General features: G+C 40.4%; 1 protein-coding gene across 1 annotated transcript; it reads right to left on the bottom strand.

Moving 5' to 3' along the window:
* Positions 1-11774: 11774 nt before the first annotated feature.
* Positions 11775-13661, bottom strand: LOC147737277 (uncharacterized). Its single transcript, XM_086923706.1, has 3 exons — positions 13496-13661; positions 12081-13327; positions 11775-11996 (listed from the first exon to the last, which is right to left on the bottom strand). The coding sequence occupies exons 1-3, from the start codon at positions 13624-13626 to the stop codon at positions 11911-11913; spliced, it is 1464 nt and encodes a 487-aa protein (XP_086779832.1). The 5' UTR covers positions 13627-13661; the 3' UTR covers positions 11775-11910.
* Positions 13662-13895: the final 234 nt, after the last annotated feature.

Genomic DNA, 13895 nt, shown 5'->3' with positions numbered 1-13895 from the left:
AACGATCTGGGTCCGAGTGGCGGAACTTAAAGAGAAGCTGCCACTTGTGTTTGTGATTCATACTCTCGGTCATCAGCGCGTGGGGGCCCACGCTGTTGGCAATTCGCTTGCTGATGAAGCAGCGAAGTCAGCAGTATCAAAATACTTGGTTGCAGCAGTCACGAGGTCCAAAAGCAAAATAGATGATGACATCTTGGCAGCTGTTGCTGCAACAGAGAAGGGAAGTAAATATCCTGCGGGGTTCCCTTTTAAATACACATACCACTTAAGTCCCGATAAGGTTCCTTATGTGAAAATCCCTGATGTTGGCGAACGTCTAGTTCCCAACTCGGATCGCAGGGCTGCTTTGATTGCAGCGGCTCATGAAGGTGTGGCGTCTGCGCATGCGGGCGTCTCAGCCACTGTAACTCAGCTACAACAAAGATTCTGGTGTCGGGGACTGTACAAACAGACGCGCGAATATGTTCTTCTATGTGACATTTGCCAGCAGATTAAACCTTCGACTGCTGCGCGTCCGCCTCAGACACAGTTGTACATCTCGAATAAACGACTTGGATGCGTTTATTTGGATCACTGCGGTCCATTTTCCTCTGATACTGCCTACAAGTACATCTTAGTAGCAGTAGATTCATGCACACGCTTTGTGTGGGTATGGCCCCATCGGAGCGCTGATTCACGTACTGTCATTAAGGATTTGCGAGTCTTTGTGGGAATTTTTGCCTGTGGTACCTTCCATTCGGATCAGGGTCCGGCTTTTGCCTCTAAGGCGTATAAGGATGCTATGGTTTCGATGGGGGTCCAAGTCAAGTTTTCGAGTCCCTACAGACCTGAGGGTAACAGTGTAGTTGAACGAATGAACCGCGACTTAAAGCAATCTTTGACAGCTCGACTTATAGGCACTGGCAGAAACTGGTTAGCCCACCTCATAGGCGTGCAGCGTGCGCTTAGTAATCTCCCTAGAAGGTCTCTGGGTGGGCGGACCCCATACGAAATGCTCATTGGTATCAAGATGTATGTCCCTGACCTCGATGGGCTGGACTGCAAGGCCCAGACCACGGCCTTTGACGTAGATGAACATTGCAATGTTTTACAGAATCTACAAAAGACCAGAGACAGTCTTGCAAAGGAACATTTGCCCTCCACATCGGATGATGCGCTGCAGATCCCGGTAGTTGGCTGGCTACCCCAGGTTGGAGAACTGGTTCGAAAGAAGATCGATAACAAGAAAGAGTTTGGTCCCTCATATCGAGCACCGGTTCGAGTTCTTGGAGTGAAGGGCACAAGAACAGTGATTTTACCACCACTTCCAGGTCGTAAGGAAAACAGATTTATTTCTATTGACAATGTCAAGACACACAGGGTGGCCGATTCTTCATAGCATGACACCGGCTGTATCCTGTCCTTCCATGGTGAGGCACTCTGTACTAGCAATAACATCTGGCGCAGAACAGGAGGTGTCCCTCGAGATGCCTGCCATATCCAGTCCTTTATTAAATACTATTCCTGTTACTGACATTGATGAGCTGAACTACACTTATCCTGCTGATTTATTGATGCCTGATTTGCAGACCCCTTTGGCCAACCAGTCCAGATTCTCTTTTGACTCTGTTTCGGAACCTTCAAAGAAACCCTCAAACATTGCAAGATATGCCACGTTGTTTAAAAACATTTTTTAATTCCCCCTTGGACATACATTTGGTTGATCCTATTTTCATTTTATCTTTTTATGTCAATTGCTTTTGTGTTTTATTTTTTCCGTCTGATTGATGGTCACTACGTTAAAGAAAGAACAGGAATTCGGTACCTTAATGGAACATTGGCCCCTCTTTCCTCTTCACATTCAGCGCACAGACTGAAACGAAACTTAAATACAGTTAACATTACTGCTTGGCCTGTCCTTGATGGGATTGTGTGGGATGCGGTTAGGTTTCAGATACATGGGCCCACTGAAGTGATTAATGTTCCAAATGTGCTTAGAGTAAACATGGGAGATGTAATTAAACAGAATATACGTTCTGATGATTGGGATATTCAGGCCGTAGAAGCATTATTCTCTGATTTGAAGTATTATGCTATCTTCGATGCTGAGGATCTGTACACAGATTCTATTAATTATGGTGATTTGTTTTGTTTTCAACACTATGGTAATCATTTTTTACATAAGACAAATTCCAGGAGGGTTGCTGTAAATTATACACAATGGGAACATTGCCCTGCTCCATTCGGTGGCAGCTCCAATACGTTTCTGAAAAAATACACCTATTTTACAGACTTTAATCAATCTAATCCCGAGTCATTTTATTTTAAAATGACACAAAAGTCAATGTCCAAAGTTAAACTTACCAATACAAAATTGCTGTATTCGAAGTCCTTTCTAGACAACTTGGCTGTAGATGGCTATGAGTTTTGGACAGGAACAATTGACCTTAAATCGGTTTGGGGTACCAAAGATTGGCAGGTACAAGGCACTGAGGCTTTGCACCGTGCATGTCTCATCCCGAATCACATGTTGTTTTTAAATTCAACCATTTTCCAAACAACATGCTTTGGATTGGCTACTTCTAAAAAATTAAATACACCGACCATCCCAGATTTAGAGGAATATACAGGTTGGGGTAATTTTACTGATTTGTCCATTCATGAGTTGCAAACTCTTTTACACAATTCGTCCTTTAACATTTCCAGTTTGGATTCCAGGGGTTGGCTGGTGTGGCATAGGAGTGCTGATTCTTGCCACCGCCGTTTTCTGGGTTTGGCTGAGGGGTTCCCAGAAGTCAGACTCGATCCCCGTTTTGAAGAAGACTATACTGTCACGACTTATTCTGTGGGGAAGCTGTGTCAGAATTGGTTACAACATTCCACATTAGCTGCAGTTAAACTACATCTGTCTCTATTAAATGATAATGTGGATTTGAACGATTTTATAAAAGGCCCAGCTAAAGGTAGATCTAAACGATGGCTGTATGCGATTTACAATGAAATTTGGAAAGTTACCCAGGTTGAGGCTGCTAAACGCCTGAGAGCTATTGATCAAGCAAATTTAGAAAAGGTGCTTGCAGTTGTTGATAACAGTATTAACACGCTTTCTTCCCGAATTTACACGTTGAACAATATAGTGTCTTCTGTTGTCGACATTGTACATGATGAAGTGTCCGTGTTATATCATGGTCAAAATCAATTGCGTTCTGTGATGCAATTTGCTTGGACACTTCAGACTCTTAAGTCTGGTCGAGTGCCTTGGAATTTTATGAACGTCTCATCACTATTTGCCCCATTTAATTTGACTGAAAAACAGCGCATGCTATCAATGAGAGGTGCGACATTTTCTATGTTACACATTGAAAAATTAGAATCCTTGCCCTTTTCTGTGGCTGAGGTGACCGCTGCTACATGGCTTATCCATGGTGTTATTACCTTACCTTTTGCTTTGTATAAATTTACAAATTGTATGAAATATATAGCCATTGGGCGATATGAACCATTAGGCAGTGCTTTCCTCCATGAGACATGGTCTTTACCATACACTTACAGATGCCTAAAAGAGGGAAATGAAGTGAATCTGAATGGTGAAGAATGTACACAGTCGCCTGACCGCTCACTAATATGCAGACACATCCAGTTGCATGGTTCTTGTAATCAGGACAAACCTAATTTGGCCTGTGTTTTGAAAGGGACACCAGTTCCTGCAATAGTTCCCACGTTCACTTTGTTGTCCAACGGTAGTTATTTACTTTTGAATAACGAATTTTGTTGTGGGTTAGAGGCCAGTATCGCTTATGTGGTTACCGTGTCAGAAAGGGTGGTTTGCTGCAAGAATGTGTTATATCCACCCACGCATGGGAATTCAGATGTTTTAATTTGGCCAAGAATACCAACCTTGAGAGCTGAGTTCAATGGTTTAGGCCGTATAAGAGCCCTATTGTCTCAAAAGCAGGTGGCCCTGAGCTCTGCCCGCGAAACTTATGTCCTTCACATAGCAAACACACGCACAGAAGTACAGGCACTTTTAAGTACTGATTTGTCGTTTCATTTCTGCGAGCTGGTTCATCAAATCTTCAATGCCTCCTCCACAACGAGCCTGGCTCATTTTTTTAAAATGGTTAGCAGTGGTCTCGTGACTACATTTGAAAGAGTATTTGGTATTATCCCTGCGTTCTTTCATTCTATATTCGCTAGCCTGTTTGGCGGATTTCCTGTTTTACTGGCTTTGGCTGCAGGCGTTCTGGTGATATTTTACTTTATAAAACATGGATGCCCATCCTGCGCAAGGAAACGCTCAGCCCCTACTGATGCAGTTTCGCAACCGGATGCTTGATTACTATGGCTCCTTGCCGCTTGCGACTTTAAGCACGGCTTTTGGATTATCCTTCAGATTTTCCTATTTCACATGTGTCCAGCCCGTGTTTCATTGCCTGAGCTGTGATTTCGACTGGGCCATTGATTTGTGTCTCTGTTTACAGACTTCTCCTGACGTCAACTTTGATCAGCTGATGAACCCCGTAGTGGCTCACAAGCTGGTCTGTTCTGGCGAAAGGGTTATGGCTGTGGCAGCGATGCATGGACTAATGGGTCAGTGGGACATATTCGCAGCGGCGCATGACTTTCTGGCACAGAGCGTTCTCGAGAACCCCCTGAGTTGTCCTCTGATGTTGCTAGAGGAATCAGTGTTGGAGGAGCACGTATGTTCTTTCCCATTGCTTAATTGGATGGCTGAACTGTTTTCGGATGATGACAGTGATTTCATGTTGGAAGCTGTAGCTACCTATTTTGCATATTCATTCAACCATGAGTGACTTTGAAGACTTCCATCATTATGGCACGTGACTTTTTAGTAATTCTGAATGGTGCCTTTTTCAATACGAACATTCGATTTTTTCATATGTTCTGGGCCTATTAACTGAGAGTAGGCCTTAAGTTCGACTTTTTATATTTTGTGTGGCCACTATAGGCATTCATACATACATTTTGTTTTTAAATTTTACATACATTTGCATAAATTTAGCTTGGCTCAATATCATTGAACTCTGCTTTCATGTCTTGCCTCTCATAGAGTATTGGCTTATATTTTTTCTTTTTTAACCGTCCTCGGATCATTGGGGGGGTGTCATATGGTTACTACGTTTCTATATATTGTGTTAAGTTAGCATGTGCTTATTAAATGTTTAAACGCCATATTTTCTTTCTGCTTCGGTTTGCACACGACACCTAATTGTTATTGTAGCTTTCAACCTAGACGAAAGATGTGATTTATTTGAGAATAATATGTTATTGCCCTGGTATCAGTCGTGCTTGGTACACTTGGTACAACTGTCTGCACACTGAGAACTGCACACTCTAAGAATAACCTAACACAAGGTTACTGAAGGCCTGATCCTCACACCACGTTAGTCATAACACAAATAATGTTGCTGCCAACATTGGGCTCTACGTGGGTTTAAGATAGAGTTACAGGGAATGAAAAACACACTTGATGCTTCGCATGCTGAGAGCTGGTAGCAGTTGATGTGATCTCCTCCTACTGAGAATTAGAGGTATGGGTCCGCCCTGCTAAGAACCCAGATGAGACCTTCTTAGATATAATATAATATGCTAATTAGGGTGCGCGAAATATAGGTATTACAGAATTCTATAGATCTTTGCATCATAACATGCTATCACCTTTTTCTTATTATGGATTAGTGACTATGCTGCTAACTCTGATTTTTATAATATGTATGTTGATATTATATAAGATACTGCGTTTGAGAATGTTGCATTGAAAAATAAACATTTCAAACTTGCACGTGTGTTCTCTGCCTCCCAGTTTCGGTTTGTAATGATTATATAACGAAAGAGTGTTCATGTGTTCCACGATACCTGAGGTATTCTAAGTTCATGTTCTGGATTGTCTAAGTCATTGGGAAGTATTTACTACCGATGAGACACTGTAGCTAGCTTGGTAAGGGGATTTCTGAAACAAAGGTGAGTTCTGGGTCACCCTGACTCACCCAGGTTCTAGATCTCTGTGCACAGTTCTGTGGGAGAACGGAAACCCTGCTACAGTACTTAGACAACATGTGCTGATTAGTAATCTATTGATGTAAAATACAGTGGTCAGGCAATGCTTGTGGATCTAATCTATTCAGATTTTAACTCCATAGTTTGTTCAATAAATTGACTTTGAAGGTCCATCTCTCAGATCAGTTCTATTACAGTTTTATTTGCGATAACACTAAAAGAGATCAATGATAAATAGATTTTAAAAGCCATGGGTGGAATAGATCCTTGGTCTAAATCTAGATTATTGTCTGCAATGGAAACCAGTACAAACAGATCAAATCTAAAAGCATTGAAAATGTTTATTATAGTGTTTTAGCGTAAACCCAGAAGACACACATTGTTCCTGAAACTCAGAAAATGTATCTAAAGATTAGGATTACAACCTATTTTAAGTCCAGAGACCGCTTTAGATTCTTTCCTGTTTAAGTGGCAACATTTGCAAATATATTTAACAAAACATTAAAGCTGGATGTCAGAAATTCTGTCTTTAAGTATTGTGTAAGAGTTATGTATGATGGTTTTTATTTGATCTGAAGCAACACTAACACTAAATAGGTACGTGCACTGGTTATCATTCAACTAACATTATTAGCAAACTTAATTTGGAGGGAATTGAGAACAATTGACTCATGTACCAAGAGTTTTATTGTTCAAAAATCCACTAGTTCGGTAATTCACAGAGTTTGCAAATGCTAAACCGCTTTTTGAAATTTACTAAGCCCATTTAACAATTCAGAATTTGGAAGGCGAATGTTAATAGTGTCCCTTCTAAATACGTAATACATCCTTAAGGTATGTATTAAGCTTTGAAACTATACATGGGCTGAAAAACAGTAACAGGAGGTAGTAACCCAAGGGATCATTTGTGAATCTGAAAGTAAAATGGGGTGCATTAAAAATGCCTTTATTTAAAAGCAATCGCAGACACAGTAGTGTGCTGACTCCACAAGCAACCAGTTTTACCAAATGGATTATTAATACATGAACCTCAGTATTTCCTTCATATTGCTGAAATGTAGTCTCTAATATTTTTGTCATTAGGTGTAAATATTTGTTTCTATTATTTTATTTCCCAATTCCATATTGTCATGAAATGTACCTATTCTTTTTGTCAAACATATTGAAATATCTTTGTCACAATTTTTGAGGCATTCTAAAAAGTGTTTTCACTCTCTAACTTAAAGCTTCCTAAGAAAAATACTGACGCGCAGTCCTGGTTTCTCCTAGATCATTTAGCTTTCTCACTAAACCAAGCACAATATTGCTTTGAGAGAGGTGGTTATTGTAGTTAAAACACACTGGAGTTAGTTTAGAAAGGACAAATATAGAATTTCCTTTATCTTTAAAAATAATACTTGCAAAAGTATATGTGCAATAATTTTAGATAAGTTACTGATAAAGATATCAGATAAAGATCCCCTAATTTCTTATACCTTGTGGTATTAATAATCTGCTTGAATTAACAGACTTCTCTTCTAGATAAATCCAGGTATGAGAAGGTATTAAATGCAATTATCAACTTTCCGTTATTTTAACACATTTTCTCAGTGCACAGAGTATTTTTCCTACATTGATCACAACATTTCAAGCAATGGTCTGTGCTTAAACGTACAATGAAGGGGTAAAAATGTATTTCTACCACAATCAAGAAACCCTTGGGTCTATGAGGATTACTGTTGCAAATGAAGACCTAGCTAAGATGAAATATCCCTTTAAAGGGAAGATTTCCCTCACCCACCATAGTTGGCATGCTTCCTCATTCAGAACCTCCTCCCACCGTTATACCTAGTTACAGTACAGGGTACAGCCCCCTCACTGAGAGGGAGGAGTTCAGGCATGTTTTATTATAGAGAATGGTATACACAATACCACAAAAATGAGCTCAGGGTAGTGGGGGCAGCAGAGTGAAAGTTAATAAGAGGTCAAAATGTTTCAGCCTATTAACCCTCCAAAGAGGTGTTTGCGGATTTCTTCAGGACCTAATCAAAAGTGCTGATGCTCATTGTACTCAATCAATAACAAGCATTGGCATAGCCAATAGGTCTCGCCTTTGGGACCTTATAAGTGTTTAGCCATGCAGATCCAGTAACAATGTGAAATAATTTCTCTTAAAAAAGAAGACTATAAACTAACTAAGCTAGACGTGACTTTATAACTGGTTAATCAAATGTTTCTGGGGGTTTAGTATATATAAAGAACTCCTTTTTTCTATGGCGTGTCATATAAAATTGATGCTCTAAATTTTGGTAAGAGTACACAATATCAAAAAATTCTATACTGCTTTTATTTCAATTTACTTTTGAAAGCTTGCAGTGAAAGAGAATTCTAAATGTCATTTGCTTATGAGTAGGCGCTAATGACTTTTTCCGGATGACAATGTAGTTAACAGTTTTTTGTAAAAGATGTGTTAGAAGTATGGGTAGGGAAAATGGCTATTTTGGCCAAAGGCTCACCTTTCTTTATGCATGCTAGTTTTAATTTGTACACAGAATCACCATTTTTTTATGTGGTACACTATAATGTTAGATGAATTTGTTTTACCCTTTTGATAAGCAAGAGATGACGATGAACAGGTTTTTCGTCCCTGGGTTTAAATGGATTCAGGTTGGAACAGACAAGGTGTTGACTGCCTCAGAAAATAGTTGTTTCCCGCATGCTGCTTTCATGCGACTTAAATCTCTTCAGTCGAAGAGGCGGCTGCATGCCTGCAGATATGGCCAGATCAGTACTTGGCTGGTTCAGTTCACCAGTGGGGCTAGAATAGAAGCTGTTAAGGGCAGGGGCTTAGCTTCCTATTGGTGCAGCAGGTGCAGTGGCACCAGGGCCCAGACGCCTTAAAGGCCCACTGAACCCTGATAACTGCTGTTTGTCACAGTTCAAACAAAGGCCTGAGGGGCCCACAGAACAATGATTATTGCTGTTTTCCACAGTCCAAACAGAGGGCAGGTGTCACATTTCCTTTCTTGCCTTAGGGCCCAGGGCACACTGGCTAGGCCACTGGTTAAGGATTCATTGGGGAAGAGGTGGGGAGACAGGTGGATATTTAAACAGCTCGACAATGACTTCATGCCTGGGTATTAAAGTATTCATTACAATTAAGGACTGAAGCAGGAATAGATCTCATAATATAGGGAGGCCTACTTACAAATGCAGCTCGCTAAGCGGATGCCTTTTAACATCTCACTTATCACCTCTCCTAATTTACAGTTTTATTTTAGATGCAGACTTAAATCGTGACCTATGAATATGTTTTATCTATCTTTAGGTTCCAAATGGCCCATCTTTTCCATATGCAAGTATCAGACAGGTCGGGAACACCCTATGGCGTTGAACTTCATAAAGCCACATTAATCACTGGTCTTGAAATGCAAATGGCAGCATTAGGCACGCAGAGGTGTAATCTACGTAATCTCATTATGTTCCGGGTACGGGAGGGTGTTTAGGGCGTAAAGACTTTGACAAAAACATTGCTGCCACCGTAGAAATTCAATCTTCCTTGTCCTACCCTAGTATACAAGTAGTACCACATTCTTTGTATACCTGAATTAAATAGGCACACAAAATAGTACCGTATTTAAAGGCCCAGTTCAGAATTACAGGGAAGGTGCACTGTCCCAGACTACACAACGGTGTAGTCTTCAGCAGGTGCTGTCATGTCACATAGGGGAGTACACCAGATTATGCTGGAAAAAGCATGTAGTGCCCCAACGTAGGGGCAGTTGTAAACCACAAGTCTGATTACAAAGTAAACCGTCTGGCAGCTATTAAACGAGGTGGCACGTTTCTCCTGCAGGTGGTTGGGGTCTGTCACCATCCTGTCAGGTGGGGGTATACAATCAGTGCGCCTCCTAACTGCTTGTTTGCCCTTTTGCCCGTGTCAATAATACAGTGCAGTCGCAAGACAAATGGTTTTCCCACATTTGAATGTGGCCATGCCCAATACAAAGGAAAGCATGCCCGCTCAGAATCTCTCCTACGTGATCCACACTACATAAAGGGCTATGGAAGTGTCTGCAGCCTCTTCTGTAGAACAAAAGACAAAATGCCCATGGGACACAGAAAGAGGGTGCACCCCGATGCTTCCTTATGTACGAGGACCTTTGGCGTTCGTCTGTACTAAGCGAGTGACAGAGTTAGTGGAGTGTTTTTTGCCCTCTGTGTCACTCTACTTCTAAGCACCTAATACAGCTTGTACAGAGGTTACTGTCATCTGTTCACCTACATTATGCTTAATATAAATAGTGCACAATTTCAGCGTTTGTGTCTGCCTACAACGTGGACCTGATACAAATAGCAGTACCTACAAGTTGGATGGTACAATTCAACAAGAGTCTAGGATACTCAAGCACAGATGACTTTGCATCAACATTACGGGGCATCAGTCTTGATGGCAAGCCAACTTTGTATACATTATTATCAGAGACTATACTTGCCTCTTGGATACAACTTTACAACAGAATTTTATGAATTTTCGTACAGTTGTATTTATATAATAAAACAACCTACCCACAATAATTGATCTATCTATTCATCTTTTTGGGTTCTGGAGTAGCAAGCTACTCGCTGAAAAGCACTTCAACACTTCATCAGGGGTAGCAAGCGCTATATAAATTTAAAACCTTCCCTCTTCTATCCCTCCACTCTCTTCTTCAACCCAACTAACAGACCAACATGTCCAGCTCTCAAATACATTTTATATTTCCCTACACTAATTCACCACTAATCATTTTTGGATCCTGGAGTAGCGTGCTACTCGCTGAAAAAGCGCTTCACATTGACCCTAACGCACTCTGCTGCTCGCAGAACTCTGCATTGAGCGGTTTGAGTTTTTTTGACACTTTGCCGGGTTCTTCATTGCGGAACACCGCCTAGGCCTAATCTTATCATGAAAATCTAGATTTCAGTCTTATGTTAAGAAACAAGTGTGAGTAGAAACCTTTTGGGTGGAGAAAATTTAAGACATTATTGTTGTGAATTTTTTGTTAATTAGTTGATTTTTGCAAGTACGAACACTTCTCTGTGTCAAGTAAAGACCTTGAGAGTTTTGTAACTTTCAGATACTCAAATTGTGGATTCTGTTGCAATTAATATATTTCCAGGAGGTTGCATGCGGGCAGCCTAAGTTATCCTGCAAGAGTTTCTTGATGAATCCTATTGCAACTACAATATGTGCTCTCTCATGTAAAGTCAGGTTGTTAGAAGCTTTTCTGCAACTCAAGATACGCCTTACTTTTCACCTGGTGTGGGTGCGTTTCTCATGTTAAGTGAGATCTCATTTCTGAGTATAACATTTCTGGCTTTCCCCTCCTGTATAAGGCTTTAGCCCAGTGTGAATTCTCTCATGTGAAATTACATTGTATTCGTGAATAAACCTTATCTAACATTCAGAACACACATAAGGCTTTTTTCTCCCTTGTGAGTTTGCTCCTGACAAGTGAGAAGTAATTTGTGACCAAAACTTTGCTTGCATTTCGAGCACTCATAAGGTTTTTCCCCAGAGTGGGATCTCTCATGATGCATAACTCTGTCTTTCAGATTCAAGCTTTTATGGCATAAGGATTTTCTCCAGTGTGGAGTTTCTCATGGTGAGATAGCGTTTTTCTCTGTAGCTTTTCTGGCATTCAGAGCACTCATACGTTTTTCATCAGTATGGAGTTGATTATGGTTAGTGAGGCTGTGCCTATCAAACAATAGGAATTTCTGGCATTCACTGCATAGGTAATGTTTTTTCCCTGTGTGCGTCTGCTCATGTAGAGTGAGATTGCATTTAAAATTGATGCTTTTCTGGCACTTGGAGCACTGAAGTATTTTTGATGGTGTGTTTTCTTATGGTGCATGTAACCATCACTACCTCTGAATCTTTTCTGACATTTAGAGCACTGATAATGTTTTTCCCCCAGTGTGGATTCTCACATGTGCAGTGAGATCAGATTTACAGCTGAAACATTTTTGGCATTAGGAGCCCTGATAAGGTTTTTCCCCAGTGTGGGTTCTTATATGGTGAATGAGATTGATTTTTTCACTGAAACATTTGTGGCATTCAATGCACTGATAAGGTTTTTCCCCAGTGTGGGTTCTTGTATGCCGAGTGAGTATTCTTTTTTCACTGAAACATTTCTGACATTCAATGCACTGATAAGGTTTTTCCCCAGTGTGGGTTCTTGTATGTGTAGTGAGTATTCTTTTTTCACTGAAACATTTCTGGCATTCAATGCACTGATAAGGTTTTTCCCCAGTGTGGAATCTCATATGTGCAGTTAGAAGTGATTTACAGATGAAATGTTTTGGGCATTCAGAGCACTGATAAGGGTTTTCCCCAGTGTGGATTCTGATGTGCTTTGTGAGTCTACTTTTTAAACTGAAACATTTCTGGCATTCAGAGCACTGATAAGGTTTTTCCCCAGTGTGCATTCTTATGTGCTTTGTGAGACTACTTTTTAAACTGAAACATTTATGGCATTCAGAGCACTGATAAGGTTTTTCCCCAGTGTGGGTCATTGCATGTTGAGAAAGACTTTGTTTTTTACAAAACCTTTTCTGGCATTCAGAGCACTGATAAGGTTTTTCCCCCGTGTGGATTCTTGTATGTTCAGTGAGTCTGAATTTTACACTGAAACATTTCTGGCATTCAGAGCACTGAAAAGGTTTCTCCCTAGTGTGGGTCCTTATATGATGAGTGAGACTGTTTTTGTCAATGAAACATTTCTGGCATTCCGAGCACTGATAAGGTTTTTCTCCAGTGTGGGTTCTTCTATGCCGAGTGAGACTGTTTTTGTCAATGAAACATTTCTGGCATTCCGAGCACTGATAAGGTTTTTCCCCAGTGTGGGTTCTTATATGATTTATGAGATTGTCTTTCGTACCTAAATATTTGTGGCATTCAGAGCACTGGTAAAGTTTTTCCCCAGTGTGGGTTAATACATGTTGAGAAAGACTTTGTTTTTTACAAAACCTTTTCTGGCATTCAGAGCACTGATAAGGTTTATCCCCAGTGTGGGTCCTTGTATGTACAGTAAGGTCTCTTTTTTCACTGAAATATTTCTGGCATTCAGAGCATTGGTAAGGTTTTTCTAAAGAGTGGGTTAATACATGTCGATTTAGACTCCCTTTGAAACTAAACCTTTTCTGGCATTCAGAGCACTGATAAGGTTTGTCCCCAGTGTGGATTCTTATATGTTCAGTGTGATGAGATTTACTGCGGAAACTTTTTTGGCATTCAGAGCACTGATAAGGGTTTTCCACAGAGTGGGTTAATGCATGTTGATAAAGTTGCGATTTGAAACTAAACCTTTTCTGGCATTCAGAGCACTGATAAGGGTTTTTCCCAGTGTGGATTCGTATGTGATGTGTGAGCCTACTTTTTAAACTGAAACATTTCTGGCATTCAGAGCACTGGTAAGGTTTTTCTACAGAGTGGGTTAATACATGTCGAGAAAGACTTTGTTTGTTACAAAACCTTTTCTGGCATTCAGTGCACTGATAAGGTTTTTCCCCAGTGTGGATTCTCATATGCTCAGTGAGATAAGATTTACTGCTGAAACTTTTTTGGCATTCAGAGCACTGAGAGAGGATTTTCCCAGTGTGCATTCTCTCAAATTCAGTGAGATGAGATTTATGGCTTAATCTTTTTTGGCACAGTTAACTTTTTCCCCAACTTGGGTTATTTTGCTTTGATTGAGGCAGGTTTGAACACTGAAATTGTTCTAACAGCCCGTGTTTTTAAAAGGTGTATTCCTAGAGTTAAAATCTCTACATTTAGTTTTCTCTTGCTTATATGCCACGATAAGAGTGAACCCGATTTTAGAGTCGGCTTGTTTAGATAATGTTCAGCATTTATCTCTAAAAGATATTGTGTT

The sequence above is a fragment of the Lissotriton vulgaris genome, chromosome 1_1, assembly GCF_964263255.1.
Source record: "Lissotriton vulgaris chromosome 1_1, aLisVul1.2, whole genome shotgun sequence".
Taxonomy (NCBI): domain Eukaryota; kingdom Metazoa; phylum Chordata; class Amphibia; order Caudata; family Salamandridae; genus Lissotriton; species Lissotriton vulgaris.
Note: the sequence above shows the minus strand (reverse complement) of the source record. Positions and strands in the feature narration are given on the sequence as shown.